This window comes from Electrophorus electricus, chromosome 14, assembly GCF_041902795.1.
Source record: "Electrophorus electricus isolate QZ-2024a chromosome 14, ASM4190279v1, whole genome shotgun sequence".
Taxonomy (NCBI): Eukaryota; Metazoa; Chordata; class Actinopteri; order Gymnotiformes; family Gymnotidae; genus Electrophorus; species Electrophorus electricus.
The window spans coordinates 4,800,319-4,821,678 of record NC_137510.1 but is presented as its reverse complement, the minus strand read 5'-3'; the positions used below and the strand labels follow the sequence as shown (position 1 = coordinate 4,821,678).

The 21,360-nt window shown below is 44.8% G+C and overlaps 1 protein-coding gene across 14 annotated transcripts in view; it reads left to right on the top strand.

The window, feature by feature from the left end:
• Positions 1-3,398: 3,398 nt before the first annotated feature.
• Positions 3,399-21,360, top strand: part of LOC113587060 (protein MTSS 1-like) — a 45,284-nt gene continuing 27,322 nt past the window's right edge. For 6 of the 14 annotated variants that reach the window (XM_081695873.1, XM_035530711.2, XM_035530709.2 and 3 more), the window contains exons 1-3: positions 3,401-3,924; positions 6,668-6,729; positions 10,011-10,084. In XM_081695873.1, the coding sequence (XP_081551999.1) occupies positions 3,853-3,924; positions 6,668-6,729; positions 10,011-10,084 (208 nt within the window). In that variant the 5' untranslated portion in view covers positions 3,401-3,852. Of the gene's footprint in view, positions 3,925-6,667; positions 6,730-10,010; positions 10,085-21,360 lie in introns of all 14 variants that reach the window. The other 8 variants (XM_035530714.2, XM_081695872.1, XM_035530713.2 and 5 more) reach the window with 3 other exon arrangements.

Here is a 21,360-nt window from a genome sequence, read left to right as displayed (position 1 = left end):
ACTGTTCAAAAGCTTCCCTCTAGGCTGAACCGCCTCCATATTCCCTCTGCGCTGGACGTACACCTAATGATGCATTATATTTCTACTAGTGCCGGGAAACCAGTGCGTGAGGTGACCACTGACTGGCTATGAGACAGAGAATCTCTGCTTTCTGATGGTGTGTGTATGCGAGTGAAAGCAATTTTGCGCCAGCTGTTAACCTGTTGAAAGGCGCAGGCTCTGCCCAGGGGCTGTTTACAGTGTCTCTTAGACGGTTAGTACTCATAGAGGCCTAGTATACCAGCTGCCCCAAGGTAAACATAAACAAAGGTAGATGGGGTGTGTGTAGAGATGTATATACATTCTGTATATTGCAAACTTATAATTATTGATGTGACTCGTGGATCCATAATTGTGAAGCCAGAGACAATTTCAACGTACTGGAAATAGCTGCTTGAAGATTTAAACTACGCTGTTGTGTTTTGAAAATATTACTGAAAGCCATGATTTCTTGCCCTAGAATTTAATTCTGTCAATTGCACCGAACAAGCAAGATGCATCGACTCGATAATAGGTTCCATTTCGGTATTTTAAAAGAAGCAAGAAAAGAATTTGAAGAAAATAGAGGAAAAAAAAAAAATTCAGTGAGTCAGCGGTCATAGTTTCGCCGAGAGAGCACGTATCCATAGAAACCTGTCGGGAGAAAAGGATGCAAGGACGCACGGTCTAATTTAAACCCGGGTGAATCTCTTTTAAAGGAAAAAGTATCTTTAGCTCAAAAGAAAAGCAGAAATTTTTCTCTACAACAGCTGTAGCTGTAAAGACGGCGCCTGGTTGAATTTCTGAATCAACAGGCTAGATTGCAATTCGCGTTCAGCCTATCATTGGGTCCGTAGAGTCGACTGGAAAGTTCTCGACCTTCTGTGCTGTCCTATTTCAGACCATGACGTGACATACAGCCACATATTGTATTGTATAATTATTGTATAATTATAATGGACAAGAGATATGTTTGATAGCGCGTTTGGGACCACGCACTGGTGTACCGCCCCATTTCCTATTACCGGACATCGATGCCTCATGTGTTGAATATACGTAGAAGGTTTAAATGTATCTTAGATTCACGAATCTGTTCACTTATATTAATTGGACTGAATGGAGTGGCAAAAAACCGACTCCAGATCCGCACATAAATATTGCTGTACTTGTGTGTGTGTGTTTGTTAGCACTTCTAATTATTTAGCGCGCACCAGTCGGTGACAAGGTACTGGTTCCCGCAGAGAGAAACCGCTTGTCTGTCTCCCTGCAGATTATATGAACTATAATCGGTCATTCTCACAGACCATCTAATGTGCAATCCAAGTGCGTTTTCTGCGCGGCAACCCATACGTCATTGTTTCAGTTCTGATCCCGCAGGCGCCACGTGTCCGGGCGGCCCCGCGTCTATAAACACGTGCGACGCCAGTGAAACAGCTCGTGCATCGCGTTGCTCGGTCACTTCCTGTGCTAAATGTCTGCCCGTGCCCATTTTAATGATGGCTGATGGCACAGTCCCAAAGGCAGCTTACTGCGATGATAAGCTGTTTGACTTTCAGCGCCTTTTCACAATGAGCCTAATAAAACGTAATGCACTGCGAAACATGCTCCGTTTATTTAGAGAGGAGGTTTACAATACTGTTACAATTAAAATTTTAATTACTTTGCCATTTCCTGCAATGTTGCATCACTGTACCCGCTGCCTTTCGTATAAACATAACATTTGCGATGAATATTTGATTAATGTTTTTATAGTATCAGTTTCTAAGTATTGCTGTTAAATGAATTGTCATTGTTTATTTTTATTTACATGCGCCAGAGTGAGTTTTTTGTGATTTTGACTTTTTTTTTTTTGTTTGTTTTAGGCACGTCCTAAATCAAAATTTATGAAGCCTGTCAATTCAGTGCGTATAAGGTGTTAGGGCGCCCTCTTGTGGTATAGAATAGTAACAAGGGAACACAAATGGTCCAGTTATACACCTACCTATTTGTTGCCTGAACTAAATGTGAGTCTTTCAGCGGAGAAAAAGTGCTTTAAAAAGTTAACCTACAGTATATGAAAAATAGAACGTTACTCAAAATGATTATATACATAGGTAAACAGTAACATAATGCATATGGACATTAAACAACTGAATAATAGTCGCTTTTCATAAACTTGTAATTAAAAAGTTACATTTGTTAAAAAATGTAATTTATCCACTCTTAATCTTAGTCTACTCTCTTAGTCTACTCTCATATACACGTTTTAGTGATTAGTATAGTAATTCGATTGCTTACAAATATTGCTTCAATCTGCATAAATAAATTAATACAACTTTACAAAATAATGCATAGATCAGTTTTAGGAGATTATTCATAAGCAGTACATTGCACTTTTCAATATACTTGCGTACATGAGAGAAAATGTAGCCATGAAAGGGAAAGCAAGAGGGGAACTTGTGAACGTGAATGTTGTGAACGTGGCCTTTGAGTTGCTTGGGTAGTGGAATGACTTTACCCCATTCTTACCACGAGATGGCGCCAACATAAAGTTGTTAGTCAATTGCATCGTCTGGCGAAGATCAAACGATATGAAAATACTATTTCGTCAATGAAGCTCTGAAATGAATTTTAAACGATGTATAAATTCAATGCAATTAAATAATACAAAAGAAAGAATAAACTGCATAATAAAACGTTCATTAATTATTACAAGCTTTAGTTTCGTTGTATTTGTCCAATGACAATAAAGATGTTCTGTTCTATTTTGATCGTGTAAGATAATACATAAGAGCTGTTAGTTTGTAAATGTCACATATAGGAATCAGTTAAATAAACAGATAAACAAATAAGCATTTGGTATTAATAATTTCTCATTATATATATTATTCAAATTATTCATACCGAATGCTTTTTTATACACTCGTTCAGTTGACGAATAAGATGTAATTTTTGGCCTATACACGAGCTCCAAGATAGTGTTCTGTCCTGGCTCCTAGATGGTGGAATGAGATTGTCCTTGCAGTCCTTAAATGACCTTGCTGTTATATTGTCTAACTGAAACTCTAGTACTTATTGTAGGGAATTGTTTATTACACGGATGTACTTATTGTTTATTGCACTTAGAAAATGATAAGATAGGCCTTATGTATTTTGTACTTCTAGGCATCAGCAGCGATTCCTGTATTTCTACAGCATTCTAGTTAAATTGTATATTGGACTCTAATCTACTGTACTGCACTAGGATGTATTCTATGAGTAAATGACAAAGCACTTTTATAAGTCGCCCGGGATAAGAGCGTAAGTTCAGCCAGGGAGCCTCAGTAAAGACAAGGCTAGCCATTTAAGGGGCGGGGCGTGACGATAGCGGGGGCGCGCTTGTAAGGTGCCGCGCACAGACACGAGCAGCGAATTGTTGTTATCAGCTGCTGCGAGTTGAAGCGTACTTGTTGAAATTTCCCTGCTGCGGTCCAGAGAAACACACACACACACACACACACACGTTTTAACCCAAACATTTTTAAACTCGTCGTTTTCGGACCTCTGTGGACTGACGCCAGTTATGTTTATTAGGACGGAGTTATGGGACGTGATTTAAAGAGGGCTTTAAGTCTCGCCGCCCAACGGTTTTCCCTCAGCCGCGACAGCTCGACCGCTCGAGGTTCTCCGCCACATACCGACGCTGTGTCCGGATTTTGGCCCGCTGGATATTCACAACCGACTGGGAAGTTTTTCGTTTTTTCCCCCCGCTGTACCGGTCGGGAACAGAACAGGCGACGATAAGTACAGTCAGTCAGTCTGTGGCCGGCCACCTTTGGACCAGCGAGCCGCATTTTTACCCGGTTGTTTCGGAAAATGGAGGCTGTTATAGAGAAGGAGTGCAGTGCCCTCGGGGGTCTCTTTCAGGCTATTATCGCCGATATGAAGGTAAATCTCAAAATGTTTGACGTTTAGTGTTTATTTTCTAGTTTTCCTTTCGGCTTTACTTTGGTAATTAGCTGTCTAACTAACTTGGTTATCTGACTACCTCTAACTGGTAAGCTACGTTAAGCACTGCTTACAGCGAACCAGCTGCTTAGTTGGAATTGTTTTATTGTTTACTACATTGAAAAAAATAATTAAAATGGCCCTATAAAACAACGCTTAGTTATGTTATTAGCTGGTTAAATGATGGGGCAAAAGAAGGTAAGCTATTTGGCCATTGCCCTTAACAGATTGAGTCAGGCAGTATAAACATGAACTGTATTCTTATAATGTTAGCTAACCTAGCTAGCTTGCTAACTAAGGTTATTTAGATTGGGCTGTGTGGTTGAAGTTGGTGTTTGGTCTCGTCTTTCGCATTTTCAACTGAATAGACAAAAAACACTGACCTCTTTTTCAGCATCTTAAAATGACTAACGCCAGCTTTTCGCGTAGTGCTGGCTGTTATAAGAGACCTCCATCCACTTTAAGTCATCTTTGTCGCAGACGTTGATCAGTAACTAGAATAAAGGACTGTCTAACGCTAGATAATACCAGATTATCGTTACTACTGTAAACGAGTGTGAATTTAAGATCACATACTCAAGTACTGTAAACCAGTGTGAATTTACCCACACATACTTAAGTACTGTGGCCTGAAACGCACCTGTTTTACAGTCAAGCAAAAAAAAAAAAAAATCAGTCCAGGAATTCAGTTGACCTCAAAGGTCTCGAAAATCTGACATGCTGGACGGAGCTAAATGCGGAGGAATGGCAGTTGTCGTTAGAGGCAGACGGCGTGTGTCTGAGGGCATTAAGGGTTAGTTGGAGTTAGCTTCTTGTCTCTGCATGAGAGTTGTTTGGTTTAATAATGCATGTTCGGATTTGTGCTGTCATATGCATTAAGGAATCGCTCAGTAAGTCAGTTCAGTACCGAACACACTGCTGAGTATAAAATGCTGGTTCAACATGCGACCTGCCTAAAATAGGTTTAATCTTTGTTGTAATTAACTATTAAATTAACTTTCTGTTAAATATGAAACAATTTGGAAGTTCACTGTATTGTGTGTGCGCTGTTGAGCACTGACTATTCACCCATAAATAGTATTTGTGATGCATGTTTGTGGTCACAAGATATCTCAAGAAATGTTCCAGTGTGGGGTGAATGGAATTTTTTTTCATCCAGTCATTGCAAAATTAATAAACATAATCCTGGATGGAAAAAAGGCTGTCACAAAGTGACTCAACGACGCATCCCGTGCTTGCTGTTGTGTGTCGCTGCTCCATTGTTGTCACCAATGTGTTGCATAACCCGGCAGGGGTCTACTTTCCAGGCTCCTGAAATATTCATCAGGTTATTGCGAAGAGTCCCAGGCCCGCATTCACTAAGAATGGGAGACAGGGAGCACTGAATTAGGATCAGGTGTCTGCCTGTTCTCATTACCCGGTTATGCTGTGCTCAGTTGCTCTGTTGCAGAAATTAAGATCTTGGCGTTCATATGGCTTATGACTTCAGTCCCAGACCATTATAGTAGTGTAGTTTACAACAAGTATAACTCTCACGTTTGGCAGTTTGTGTTTCTCAGAGTAGTCGGTGGAGACCCTCAGATTGTCCATGATTTTGCTGTATCTCAGCTCCCAGCAGGACTGAACCAAGCTGTCAACAACACTGAATATCCTACTTGGTGCAGTTGTGCAGGCAGATGGGAGGGAACATAAATGTGGACTGGATTGGGAAGTGCTGATTTGGGATGCATTTTCCCCACTCTTGACTCACAAAGGTCTTTTAGGTGGTGTAATGAGGTTGCACTGTTCTCGGATCAGCAGGCCATGTACACATCAAATTATGGGACACCATTACAAAAGAAGCTCCCCTGGCATAGCAGGTGTTCTTTCTGCCCCTCTCTCTCTCTCTCTCTCTCTCTCTCTTCCTCTGTGTGTCAGCTACCCTTAAGGAGATTGAATTGCTTGGCCTCACATTCCTGAAGCCACAGACACAAACAGCCTTTGCCAGTCATCCTCGCTCCTGTCAGGTATCTTTGCAGGGAAAGTCAAAATCATCTTTTGTTTGTTCTTAAGGGTAATTCCCATATGGTCCCAGGGACCTTAAATGAAACCTTATACTGTTATGAAGTCAGTGGAACCACCATGAGCCATTGTGTAAAATGTGTACAGCGCCATGCTACGTGCCATAACGGAGTTACTGACTGTTGGTTCTTGCACGTAGAGCTCTGTCCTGTGAATGTAAGCAGGCTGGCAGCCCCTTCGACCTGCTGTTTCAGCTGTGTGCAGCACATCGCATGGCCAGGTCTTGATCTAGGGTGTTTTGTAAAACCAAAGGATATTTGGGCTACTAAACGGGTCATAGTGGTCCAATGTTAATGTAATAATGTTGTTTGGCCATAATGCTTGTTTTATTTCGCTTCTTGTTTTCATTTTCCTTTTCGAATTCTTGTTTCATAATGCTCGCAAATTTGATGATTCTGTTTTAAGCCCAGTTTTCTCTTCATGGTTAGTCTGTTCTAGTTCCCACAATCTAGGTCTCTCTTATCTCATGCTGGCTACCAACCAGGGAGGCTGAGGGCCAGAGCATGTCCTCCTCAGAACATGTAGCCATTCCCCATGTCCCTTCTTGCAGCCAATGGCATGGAGGTGTTCTTACCCATTCAGCACTTCCACTGACTGAGTGGCTTTGTTTGTGTCTCCACAGGCCAGTTATCCAGTGTGGGAAGACTTCATCAGCAAAGCAGGAAAGCTGCAGTGTCAGCTCAGGTAAGCTGCGTCCGATCACAGCCACTGATATCACCTTCACGACCTTGTCTGCACTGTTTCGGTAGCCGGCCTTTTGCGGTGAACGCCTTGGTATGGATATGGGGTGAGAGCAGAGGTGCCTGGTCTCAGGTCAGTGCAGAGGACAGAGTGCCTGCTGAGATGGTGAGAAGCAGATGTCCTGTCACTGTTCTCTGCCACCTGTCGTAGACAAGAGAGCATCTTACAATCTGCCAGTCGTGACAGGGTAGTGCTGGTTCATTTTCATGTAATTTAAATAGATTGTCGTACGTTGCGCAGGCTTGCGCTGTCTTACTGAAGCATTATTAAGTTACATCAGGGAGCAACAAAAACCACTGAGTTCCTGTGGATTGCAGGTATGCGTCTTAATAGAACCCTTCATAGAGGCCTGTAAGGCTGCATTATATAGACAAGGCGTTAGATGTGATGATATTGACTAAATATACACTTGTGATGCCTTGCAAAATCTTAAAAGTCCTTGGACAAACCACTGATCAGACATGGTTAATACCCAGCCTGCATTGTTAGTTGACTGGAGAATGGCATGATTCATCAACACACCCACAAAAGGTTAATCTGGAATAAAAGTCAGCAGGCTCATGGCATGCAACATGCAAATTACTTTGCATGTAGCCTTCTCTAATAATAGATTTGCAAAGACTAGTATCGCAATATCAAGCAACAGCCGATATAGTGAGGACAGTATTACACCATCACAGTAATTCACTTCAGCAGTGAAGGAAACACAAGCAGAGTTTGAGATGTGACGAGCCTTTCAGCCCCTCTTCACCAGCAGTCTACAGCTGAGTGCTACGTTTTTTTGGGAATTTGATACTGGTTTAGGCATGTTAATGAGTGTCCCTCAACAGTATTCTGACTCAGCCCAAGATTAAATACCTTCAAAGCAGGGGCATTGTTGGAAACTGCCACGATTGCTTACTGCGTTAACAGCTCACGAAAGCAGTCATGATTGTATTATTTTTTTGAGCTACCTGATCTCTAAAACGTAATCCATCCTGAAATGGAAGATCTGACACATGCGGCTTAGTCATCGTCCCAGCAAGTGTCACGCCAGCCCGCCCACGCAGTGGTCACATCTGGACTTGTAGCGAGGTGTTTGATGGGCCTTTTGGCACATGGCCCCGCCCCCAGCCCTATCCTCTGCCTCCTCTCATATGACTTGTAGTGAGACATTTGATGGGCATTTTGGCCTATCCGCTACCACCGCCCACCCCCCGCCTCCTCTCATTTGACTCTCGATGAGTTTGTACAAGGAGTGGCCAGCACACACTCCCCGTGCGAGCAGGTCTGTTTGATCAGTGTGGATCAGTAGGAGCGTGAAGGACATATTTGCGACAGTCGTGATAGCGTTATCCTGGTAGCTGTGATAAAACCTCTGTCATATTGTCAGAAACTGAGGCCAAAACCACATTTGTGCTTTAACAAGCTGCCTAATCTACAGAGCCAGTGTTGTTGTTGTTTTATCTAAGAAGTAACAAAGATATGAAACATGCCTCTGACTCTCTGCTGCTGAGGCAGGTCTGGGGCAGAAGCGTGAATTTTTGGTCTTGTTACTTTCTTGGCTGGTCTTTAGCTGCAGTTGCACGATGGGAAGGGGTTAGTGCCATGCACCGTACAAGTGCTCTCTAATTTGTTCTGCATCTCTGCTTTCAAAGGAGCCAAGATGTTTCTGCCATAAGATTACAGCTCTTTCACTTATCAAGCTTCTCTTCTTGTATGATCTTAACCAGCATGATCCAGATTGTGCCCTGGTTTCGTTTTGGGTTTTTTTGTTGTTGTTTTTTTTTTCCCCCCTGTCCCAATGACCTACAGTACAGCTGCTTCAGGTCCTTGCTGCTTTTTTTTTGGGGGGGGGGGGTGGCTTTATTTAATTCTTACTTCAAGTTTGACTTGTTCTGTGTTTGCCTGACAGGCCAGGTTCACATTTGTTTTAAAACAATGGGCCCTCTGTGCGACTCGGCTCCAAATCGGCTTGCATGTTTTAATGAGCCCGTGTTGTTTCTGAGCGGGAGGCTTCGAGGACTGCGCAGGTGAATATGTTGACTGAGACCTGGATGATCAGGCCATGGCTCAGGCCTCTTGGCTTCTTGCTTGATCTAATAATAGAGAGAGAACTCAGTAGGAATATGTGCTTCCTTTGCATATCTTACGATGTGGGTGCTGGTCTGTGTGTGTGTGTCTCTGTGCACGTGTGTGTGCGTGTTTGTCTCTGTGTTTGCTTTCGCTGAAGGAAGCGTGCTGAATGTCAGGTCGTCTCGTTGAGCGTGGAGGCCTTTTGAATGACACTAGGTTGATTGGAAACCTGCTGGTTGTGTTATACCGTAGGTGGGGTTGGGAAACTTGGTATCAATAACAAGCCTCAGGATGGAACATTGTTCGAGCCAAGAAAGAAAAGATATAGGCCCAGGGGCCTGGATAAAAGAACAGGGAGCACAGCAAAACAAGACCAGATCAAGCACAGAGATGTGGAGCTGATGTTGAAACTGGCTGTTGATTTTGTGGGTGCACTGCTTGTTCCATCCTGCCAGCATTTTCACCTTCAGCTCTGTGTTCGCTCTTAATCTCACACAAGCCACTGTTTGTGGAGCAGGCATGAAGTTGTCAGACGGCAGCAGAGCACGATGCACGGCACCCCTCTTTGCTAGAGAAAGGAGTGAATGAGTGTGAGTGGTCACAAGTGTGTGTGTGTGTGAATGTGCATGAGAGTGAGTCTGCGTGTGAGTCAACGAATCTGATTCCGCCGGCCTTGGCTCACGCTCCAGCTCTCCATGAGAGCCCTCGGCGTGTGTCACATGACCCTGCCGCCATGGATACATGATTAGATTTCACGTACTGTTTCATAGCTGGCACGGCATGTGACCTGCACAGGAGAGATTCCTGTAGTACCGTTCCTTTCCTGGATGTTTCTCTTCCGGCCCCTTTGTTTTCCCTTTTATTTTCCCTGTCCTCCATATCAGTCCTGCTGGTGGGTCGGCGGAGATGTTATGGGCTACAGGAGGTCATAACAGGCTCTTTTGGCAGCAGAGAGACAGCCACAACACAAAGGAACGTGGCATTAAGAATGGCCATTTAAAAAAATGAATGGCCTTCAAGTAATGATTTACTTGTGCATAAATGAGCAGATGCACTGGCATGTGCGTGCGTGTGTGTGTGTGCACACGTGAGTTTTACATTTTTTTCAGTGAGTTTGTGAATAACTACGTAATGCTTGACCTGTTGTTCTTGTTTGTGCTCATTTCTAGGACGACGGCGGTGGCGGTGGCCACGTTCCTGGATGCCTTTCAGAAAGTGGCTGACTTGGCCACAAGCACGAAAGGTAAGCAGCCAACCGGGTGGGTGGGCGCATGGAGCGGAAAGGGCAGGATAATGAAGAGGAATGGGCGGAGTTTATGCCTGAGGGAACATGGGAGGGATTCCTAAAACAGGACGGAGGAGAGAGGAGAGCCCTGTCCACGCAGCCATGCAGAATTAAGAGGTTAAGGAAAAGGTTAATATTTACAGTGAATGTGCTGAGGAATGGGCTGCTGTGGGGTGGCGGGGCTGATGACAGGCCACGCCCATGCTTGTGGCCCAGAAGGTGTGGCCCACCCCCGCAGGATGCTGTTTTGGAGGCCTCCGGAGCCGAGCGGGAGCAAACGGAGGCCCACCTCTGACGGTCGCGTTCCGACCGCACTGGCCCCATGCCTCCCCTCCTGGGAGGGACGTCTCGCATGACCCCACACATGACAGGTGGTGCACATGGAGCTCGGCAGCGGCCCGTTTTTAGAATCGCGCGCCCACACCTCTCATGTTTAGGGATGGGGATGTAGTCCATAAGTGCTCCCCACCACATGGAATGGGAAACCGCCTCACAGGGGACCCTGGGTGCAGCACTCCGCCCTAATGCTGCCTCTGAGAGCAGTGTGGTTTTATGTGGTGAAAATCCCAAAGGCCTTTAGGACTAATGAAAAGGGGGTGAAATTCTAATTGTATAGTCTACCACATCATTTTAGAGCTTAATGATGTGTAGCAGTTACTCCAGTGTCCTCTCTCGCCCTCTCTTTTTCTCTCTCCCTCCTTCATTCTGTCCTGCTTTTTCTCTTGCCTTCTCTCTCTCTCTCGCTCTCTCTCAGGCCCCACTGTTTTTAGTTTATAATTTAAAGCACATAATCTGATGTCATCCAAGCAGAGAGTTCAGATAGCAGCTTTAATGGCATCCATGTGCCTGTGCAAATGGTAGTAATTACGTGACAGACATTAAGTCCCTTATCAAACAGGTTCTGCTTGGTCATTAGTGTGAACTGTTTGTGCTGGAAGCAGTGTGTCCATCCATCCAAAAAAATTGCCTTCATTACTGTTAACCCAGGAAGTGTATGGGAAACATCATTAAAATCACTCGCCTATCGCATAGAATTTTCCCGTTTGCAAGTAATGTCCTCTCTGGATTAAGCGACATAAGTGCTGTCCGGTGCAGCTGGAATGGATTCTCTTGCTTGTTGTGGTATAATTTAAGCATGGAGGGTGTCTGGCTAAAAGTCAACCAGAAAAGTGCTTTTGTGGGACTCTTCCGTGTAGACTCTTTGTATGTAAGCTACTTTTCTTTTCTTTTCTTTTTTTTTTTTGGAGGGAGTGGGATGGTTGGGTATTTTTATTCATTTATTGTGGCCCTCATAGAGGGACAGCTGAGACTCATTTGAAGTTTTCTGCTTCCGTGATCATGGGACACGTGTGCTAGATAAAAATAAAAAACTAAACAAGGTTTGCAAAGTGCCTTCAAACAGATTTCTGTAGTTGCATTTCTGTAGCTCTGATTTCTGTAGTTGGATTCCTCAACCCCCCCCCCACCCCCAATTCTTGTTTTCTTTTTTGTTTTTTTTCTCTCTCTCTCTCTCTCTCTGTGTCTTTCATACACACATACATACAGGCTGTTTTTGTTGACAACTCAGCATGCAGCAAACCACTGATGCATGATTGATGTATGATATGATGGAGCGCTTGGCATTGCTTTGCATCACATGGCCCAAACTGTGGCAAGTGAAGAAGTTTAAAGCAGCCAGAATTACCCAGACTCGACACACTCATGCACACATCTTCCTACTATTAGATCTTTCTATTTATTTTTTTTTTAATTGTTTGGCCCCATCTTTACTGAGGAATGATGTTTTTTTTGTCGTTTCACTCCAGATTTGTCAATAGTTCTTTGAGTGGTGGCTCAGGTATTGTATTGTCATGTCTTGACTCAGGTTCTGTTAATTGGCTGTAACGTTGTAGCTGGGTCTCTTCTTTCTTCTTCCTGTTGTCACTTTTGTCACCATGTTCTGTGTCCTTTTGTGTCTTCTGTCCACCTTTGGCAGTCCCCTGTACAATATCTGTGACTGGGTTCAGGTACAGCATAGCCAGGTTGGGGGGGGATTACAACCTCCCTGCTGCAAATCTCCAGGGCATGCAGGAGTCACCATGGCAACCAGAGTGTGTGTGTGTGTGTGTGTGTGGGGGTGTGTGGGTGTGGAAACATGTTTTGCTGTTGTGGTTGAGGCTTAAATAATTGATTTTTCTCTGAAGTACTTTACATGTGACTGTCAGTATCCAGGCCACATTTATGCCTAGATACTTCTCCGCTGGTGTTTAGACTCCGTGAGGATCAGAGAAGAGTTCTTGATTTATTTAACACCCCCACCTCCCTCCACCCTGTCTACTCTAGGGGCTGCTGCGTCTTCTATGCTGCCTTTCACGTGTTGTGGCATGCACTCATATCCTGTGAAACACTCACTCTGCACGCGTGCGGCGGGCACATGGATGTCCTCCCAGCTCTGAGACAGAATGCCTTTAGAAGCAGAAACACCGCGGTGTCTGCCCGAGCTCCTCTCCTCTCCTCTCCTCTGTTGGCTCCCCTCTCCCTCTCCCCACCACTCCTCTTTTTTCCATTCAAACCTGAAATCCTCCTACTGTAGTGCCTCCCGAGAGCAGCCAGATTTTGTCATAGCTGACGTGTGCGTGCGAGTGAGAAGAGCACCCAAAAAAAGAACAGGAGGGGAAAAAAACCAAATAAAACAACCATTCAAGTGTGGGGCTTGTGCTGTTGCCATGGCAAGAATGCTTTTTGTTTTGTTTTTTTTCCTCAAAAAACAAGAGCTATAGCTAGTTTAGCTAGATCTCTTCACTTTCATCTGTACAGTAAGAAGATTATGAATGAGGTAGGGGGTGACTCATGGGGCAGGTGTTATGGAAGGTGCCAGCAAGTCACGGCCATTCAGGCGGCACACACGCACACAAAAAACTATAAAACTAATCTATGTAGCCATACTCCTCTCAGTACCATGTGCAGTTACCGATGATTAATGATGGTAATTAATTTTTATATAAATAATTGATTAAGTGATCAGCTGGAGCCTTATTCTGTGATTTTTGTGCTTGCATTTGCGATGACTGTCGTAAGGTTTCTGAGGGTGGGCGGTATAGAGTGAAGCCGGATGCTGGGAGGTGTCATGTGACATGGAGAAGCATCCAAGCTATTTTTCCATTGGGTCATGTTGCATATGAAGTGTTGTGCCCACATGATGCCATCCACCAGGTCTGTTTACACATATCCTGCGTGCCAGCCCATGAAGCCTGTTTAATGCCGTTAGCTCTCTGCCAGAGTCAGCCGGTGAGGGAAGCGAATCACGCTGCAACGCTGAGTTTCACTCCCTGTCGTAAATACTTGTACGCTCACGTGGTCAATTCGTACTGTGTGCTTTCAATCACGTAAGGCTCCAGGAGTCAATGACATGGCACCATTACAAATTGGCACCAGTACTTGCGGATTTAACTTAATTTTAAAAGTGTTGGTAATAGTCGGAAACAAATGTTTGCTTTTATGGCCAGAACCATAATTCTGGTTGGATGTTTTAACTCCAGTGCTTCCTGACGAGAAAGTCGCGAAGTGTTTTGATGAACAGAGCAAGACGCACTGTTGGTAATGCACTGTTCTCTGTGTGGACTAGGTTGCAACCCGTTGCGTGTGTGTATTGCTGCACATTGCAGAGCCAGCCTGTAATCTCTATGGCATGGGGGGAAGGGGGGGGGACTCGGGTGTTGCCAGGGACATAAAATTTGCGATGTTTCTCCAGGCCTCCGAGCCTGTGGTTGGCAGGCCTGAGTGTTGATTAACCCCATGCTGTAGTCTGCACTAATGCCATCTCCACTGCCTGCCGGGCGGTGGCGGGGCGGTGCAGCTTCATGTGTGACGGAGCCTGTGACGTCTTGCCTGCTGTCGTTCGCACCCACCCTTCACAACTGTGCTGGGTTACAGAGGCTTGCCGGTTTTATGGTTTTAACTGTAGTGCTCATCTACTTTCATCCAGTCACTCATCGTAGAGCAGAGCCATCCAAGTCCTTCATTCTCTCTGCAGGAATTCCTTTTTCTCCAGACAACCAGTTCTTCAGTTCTTTGTCTTCTTCTCTTTCTTTGTGCCACTCCCTTCTCTTGCTCGGCTTGTTCGCTGCAAGGTTATTAATTATTTAAGTAGGTTTTTTTTTCTGATTTGATTTAAATTATTCAGTGGTTTACTGAATATAAAGAAAAGCTTCTGTTTTTGTCAGAACTTTTGGCTTGTCCCAGATTATTTTGACATTTTAACATTTAATCTTCTGTTCTAAACCTTCTCAGAACAGAGATGTACACAAACAGCATATAGTTAAAGGCCAGGCAAAAAAGACAAAATAAGAGTCCCATTCTCTCTTTCTGTATGAGGCCGCGTCATTTTTTCGTAGATGCTGATTGCTGTCATATCCTCCCCCCCGACCCCACCCCACCCCACAGATGTAGAATTGCTCCTTGTGGGTAGCTGAATGGACTTGTGTGGGTATCTGCACAAACGCTTTGGCTTTATTTTGCTCTGCCGCAGATCTTGGGCTGGGCCGCACGACCTGCTCTATCGGCCAAACACTCGGGCCATTGTGCGTGGCCTCGGTCTGGGCCGTGGTGATTGAGTTCATAGGCTGTGGCCCACCAAGCAAGCAGGGGTGAATTCATGGCATCGGACTGAGCTGAAGACCAAGCATGCTGACTGAGTCTTGTTCAATGGGACCCAGTCTTCAACCACAGGGAGAAAAAGCCCTGGAGTCTTGGCTGTGAACTAGGGCATGTGTAGGGGGTGGGGTGGAGAAATAGGACAGAACCGTGTTGTCCTGAGAACACTCGACTGCGAGCACCCCGTTGCAGGCAGGATGGAAAGAATCCCGCCATGAAGATACCCTGCAGTAGCACACCACAGATTCTTTGAGTTTTCCTGAACCCAAGCTTGGTCTCTCTCTCTCTCTCTCTCTAGGAAAGTTTGTGGATTGACTGCTAAAATTGGAATCACTAGGATCCTATAAAAGCATCTTTGCTCAAAAATGTTTTTTGATTTTTATAAATTTTAAAACATTTTATTTGACTTTGTGCACTGAATGGCCTTCTAAGCACAGGGGGAGCCAGTCCTAGATTATAGATCTTTCTCTGCAGTGCATGTGGACACATTCTTCATTCCCACAGTGAACTTGGACCACTGGCAGTATTTATTGTATACTTTGCTTTAGACATCTCTTCAAGCTGAGGCCTCCTGTATTTGCATTATGGTTACTTGAAGACCCTCAAGGGAAGAGCGTTGAATGTCAGATCGGGAAGATTTGCCGTTTCGTTCCACGTTGCGGCTCTTCGCTGGGATAAGGGGCGTCCCTTCCCTCTTTGCTGGGCTGTTTGTCACGTGAGCACTTGGGCTTCTCTTGTGCTGGCCCTTGACCCGCCGCTCACAGGAATAGGTCAGAGCGAGCTAGGGAAACCCACTCACCTCTCACCGCTTGACTCCGGCTTCGAACTGGCGAACACAGCTCGGTTTTGGATTTGGCTTTACTTTGGGTGCATACGGTCTGACCCGTTACTGACTCGGATGGTCCTGTGTCTTTGGCACAGCACCGGGCCCCTGCTGATCTCTGCTTTTCACATTCCTGAAAAAGACTCTAGTAGAAAAACCATTTAAAGGTGCTTTAAAAAAAAAAAAAACGGTAGCCTACTTCTTCCTAAGGAAGTAAAGTGATTGTGATCTTCAGTGATCTTTCTAACCCTCTTGACGATTATTACCACCTGCTTCCCCTTTTGCTTTAGGCATAGAAAGTGTTTCCTTTGCTCCAGTTGGCTGTGTACGTTTCGTCTTCCGATGCTCCAGGAAGGCGGCTCACACACAAGTGCTTTTTAAAAACTCCATGAACTCCACTTATTCCGCTTTTGAGTCACTCCAAAGCAGCACTACAGTCACTCATCAGGCCTCTCTCTTCAGACATTTGTGAAGTGAAAGCAGCCTAACACTACCCCCCCCCCCCCCCCCAGTCCAGCAGTGCTCGTGTGCGCAGAGGTGGGGCTTGGATCACTTGGTTCTCAGTTTGGATGCATAATAGCTGGTTTTGTATATACAGAGATAAATAGATTCTGCTGGAATCTCAGATGACCTGTACCACCAGGGTTTTACAGTTCAATGTTAAGAGCTTAGCAGCATCTTCCCAGCACACTCAGGCGTGGTGGACAGGTCCTGACCGTATGTGTGGTCAGTCATAATTTAGCTGTTGATGAACTTGTAGGTCTCATGGCATTTTTGTTTGCTGGAAGCCTTCATCACAGTGAGCCTGTTGTCTCAGTAAACCATGTTTTGTTTTCTTCAGATGTTTTAGTGTAACGTGGTGATTGCAAATCAATGGTCTGGACCCACACGCAATGTGGTGAAGCTATCATCCAAATTCCACTTTCCCCCTCACACACACACACACACACACACACACACACACACACCCGAGGCCCACTGACACAGCCATCTGAACACAACTCTCTTCAACATGGCCAGCCTTCGCCGTGTGTGTGTGGGATTCAGAGCTTGGGTGAGCTGAGGCACCCCGCGGCCACGACAGAAGCCTTCGCATGCCATTCCCGCGAGCAAGACATAGCATCCGCACAATGTGCCTCTCGGCTACAAATATCACATACAAAACAAATGTATTAAATGACGCATCTTTTAGAGATCATGGTTCCCTTACCTGACTGCATTCTTTTCCCCATGTTCTGTTTACCAGTCAGAATGCAGGATTTGGGCCGGGGGAGCGGAAGGGCAGGGGCAGTTGTTGGGGTGTGGTTTGTATAGGGCTTCTGATAGTGTAATGATTGGGGGTTTTTTAGCCCTCAGTGAAAGGTAAGTTCTCTCTTCCTTTTCCCTTATTTTCCTTATGTGTTGTGGTTTATGGAACTACTACAGAAGCCGTTTGTAAGCGCTCCTAATTGTGAGGGTAATGAATAACCTTTAACGCTGGTAGAAGCTGGAACCCAGGTCTAACCCTAGACGAACTCAGCAGTTCCTAATTGAACACCGCCCACTTGGAACTTGGAGGTGAAATGAGGTGTCCATTGGCCTGCCAGTGAGCTCGCACCCATCTGGAGTTCTTTTTATAAGGGTAGCCATGTGGGTGTGAGGATAATGAGTAACTCTTTACACTGGTAGACTAGACGAACCCAGCCATTCATGTGTTTGTGCTTACCGTGAGCCAATCAGTTGCTGGGCCCTCTTGCTCACCTCTGTTGGACTTTGACCCTGTCTGGCATTACCCGTTGTTCTGTTTTCACTCTGTCTGCTCCTCATCACATGACGTTGTATCTAATGCCGATCTACTCACCTCTGTAAATCGAGTGAACGTTCTGTTTCTGTGTGAGGTTAGATGTCGGTGCCCCACAGTTCACCCAGAACTCTGAGCTGTGTGTTATTCTTTCAGAAAGACCCTGGTGAGAAGCAGGTGTGTGCAGACAGCCTTTTACCCTCTCACCCTCTCACCCTCCCACAGTAGAAACCAAGCTTTTCCCCGTCACAGCACACAAAGCCACTTGAGTATTTCCCTCCAGGATAATTTCAAGTGAACAAGCTAAAATGATTGGGGAGTTCATGATAGTCACCCGTAACCTGAAACAGATTAAGGTGTTCTTGTTCCAGGCCGTTGGCTTGCAGCCAAGCTCAGTCTGAGCCGTTAGGTGCTAGCTCCTTCCCTTCTCTGCGCTGCTTAAAAGGCCTAATAACTGGCTGCAGTGCTGAAAACTTTGGCAGCGCGACTGCCGCCGTGAGCGACAGGTTGGGGAATCTGTCAGACGTGAGGTCACGTGAGTGGCGGGGAGTAAGGGTGGCCATGCAGCTTCCCACGTGACTTGGCCCACACGTATAATAAATCTTTATTTGTACAGCGCTTCTCTACAATGAGTCACAAAGTGCTTCACAATACAAATAAAATGCACACAATTTGCTCCCGCTGACTGTCAGCGCCTCTGTATCCATCATGGGCGACTGGGTCAAGCAGTTAGCGGTTTTAATACAAGCGTGTATCCACAAAATGAGCAATTAAGTGTTTGATAGTGAAGGTCACAGAGTGACCTGTGGCCTGATTATTGACGAATCAGGGTGTTTGTGTGTTCAATACGTGGGCAGACACATACAGGCTGCTGTTTTCAGAGCAGAAACAGTCCAGATATGTAACGCAAAAATGCACATGGACAGCTTTACTGTGGTCTGGGACCACAGTAAAGTCTGGGACTCACACACGGTCTTCCCAGTAATGGAGCTGATTTGGACTTGTTGAAGTCTCACTGAATCTGCCATTTGATTACATTACCATGCTTTCTGTAATTTTGTGGTCATGCTGTGTAACTGGGACTGGTCCATAGTTGTGCTGGTCTTGAACTTTACCACTGAGCTCACCTAAATTGATTGATTGGTTGAAAAGCCGGTCGGAAAGAGAGACAGGCCGACTGAGGAACGTTGACCAGTAAATGTGCCTTGTTTGGGTGCGTGCTGAAGTATAATTTGGTGTAATGGTGTGGAGTGCTTACTGTATACAGCACATGGCACTGTTTCCACTTGACTACCAGCTGACTGGTCATCCAGTTTGCTGGAGAAGGTGTTACATTCTAGGCATAGAGATTTAAGCTGTGTGTCTGGACACAACATTTCTCACCTGGTATTTCACATGAAACTATGTCCATAATGAGCACCTGACATTCTTATGGAAATTTCTACTTTAAATCAAAGTTGTCAGACTCTGTTTGGACTGTGTGTTTAAGAATTTGGTGCTGTTTTTTGTTTGTTTTTTAAACAAGTACCATTTCTACCATCATGTTTCATTTCATTCACGTTTCATGAGTTGTTCTTCCAAGGACACCATGTGTCAGGACTTGGCTGCAGGCTGTCGCTGGTGGGAGGTGGAGTGCAGAGAAGGCGGAGCTTAGGGAAGGCGGAGCTAAGGGCCAGAGTTCTTCCACTGCCTTCGCAGTGGGAGGATCATCTGCCTGTGTTCCCTACCTGGGCTGACCATCTGCCACGGGAAATATATTTTCAGCTGACCCAAAAGCAGTTTCAGAGCATCACTTGAAGCTTCAGTGTAGAATTTGGCTTCCAGCAATTGATCTACAATCAGTTTAACTACAGGGTTGTGCCCAGATTCTTGTGGTTAATGGCAAGTGGGTGTGGCTGTTGCAGGAGCAGGTGGTGCCTTGCAGCTAGAGGGGGTGTGCCCTACGTCGTTACGCTGCACGTGCAACAGTAAATGGGCTGTCAAAACAAAAAGAAGTCTTTGTTACTTTGTTTTTGGCAAGTCTTTGTTACTTAATTAACATCTTGATTAATGCATTGGTCCTTAACAAGAGGCCTGGAAACTGTCAGTCCTCACGTACGTGAGCAATGGCTCGTCATCAAAACAAGGCATCCTCTGTACCAGACGCAACACTTCAGCTGAATTTAGTACATCTATTAACAGACATTTTCTCAAACCAGCTTTACAGCAATCCAGGTCTATAATGAGTAAGGCATGGACGACAGCAGCAGGTAAAAAGTTCCTTTGTGGTATAACGTGGAAATGGCCCCCAGGCAGAATAACTTTGGGTGTGCCAGACTCAAAATGAGTGACGGTGGATAGAAGCATCCATAAACATATTTTGATTTATAGTAACACAGATGGAATAACTCTGTAATTTCTGATCCAGCTCTAATAAATTATGAAAGTGTGGTATCCAGGTTAGTCTGCTAATTTGCACATCAATATTGTTCATGACATTGGAGCATGTCGGACGTGACGGGACTGAGTGTCACACAAGCATCTACCTTTAGGTTTTGTTCTGTTTATATGAAAAACATATTAAATGCCTTTAGTGTGAGCAGGCTGGAGGGGTTGTGACCAGGGTGGATAAGGGCAGTTACAAGCTTTACTCACCTTGCATTTACTCTTGGCTGGCTGAGAAGGCGGGATTGGGCATCGTGCTGATCATCATGCCTTGTCAATGTCCTGAGAAGATTGAAACGGAGTATGTGAAATGTAGATCTTTTGAGAAACTCGATTTGATAGTGAGACAACCTCATGTGTTTTGAAAGAAATGGGTTTCTTCTGTTTTTTTTAAAAAAGAAAAAACCAACTCCTGGACTTGTTTTAGTTAAACATTAGTGGATGTGTTGTTAGTTTGATCTGTAGATATGCTTCCTTGTTCACCATTCTTGCTGAAGTTTACACAGGTCTCTGGGCTTAGGAAATCTATGTCTATCCTAAGGGTCGTTATCAGCGCTGAGCCACTGTGCAGACGTCCCAAGGGAGCTCCGTGCACTTAACCTCAAGCCCCTGGTACAGATAAACAAGTGCACAGTTAACAGGCACGGGTCTGACAGATGGTTATCTGCCCTGGGCTTGTCGCTGCCAGGCTAAGGCGTCAGACAGGCCTAAGAGAGCACCATGTCCCCCGGCTTCACACCCACAACAGAGGCCTGTGACCCCATTTAGCCACACCCAAGACCTTAACCTTTAATCACATCCATTTGCCATTGGGTGGTACAATACAAATGGATGCCATCTGCATGCAGACGTCTTTAATCTTGGCAGATTTTGGCAAACTTGAATAGATGCTGTATGTGTTTTTTTTTTTTTTTTTATGGCTTAATTAAATACACAACACTTGCCCTAATAGTTTTTTTTGTTTATTCAAGTAGTCAGGGTGTATACCTAAAATTTACAGTGTCCAATATTTGTTTATTTTTGAACCAGTCTTTCTACCCTTATGACTACAGCCAATGAGTCTCATGTAATGGTATTCGTAGACATCTCTTATCACAGGTGACGATTCCTCACACATCATTCCACGTGGTCAGTACTGATTGTGGAATGGATGGAACGCAAAACCAAAACCTGCGTTCGTCACCTGGATATTCTGCACAAACTATTCAGGCATCACACTTGTACTGTTTCTCTTAAAAGGAAAGGCAGTGCAAAAAAATTCTTGTTAAAAATCTGATTTAATAGCAAACATATATTACAACAGGCAAGAAGCTGTAAATAAATCATGGTGCATGCACTTCAGTCATTATTGGAGTGGATCTGTTTCATTAGCTCCATATATAGCAGCTCAGGCAGTTTGAATTTAGCTTGAAGTACATTCTTGTGTTGTCCTCCCTGGCTGAAGTCTGACTTTATTAAACCCCTATTAAACCTCACTTTCGTGTGTCCTATTTGGGAATTATGTTGGTGTCTGCAGCTATTTCTGTGCCACATAGCACTGTTAACGACAGTGCAGTCTCAGCTAGCCATCCCACA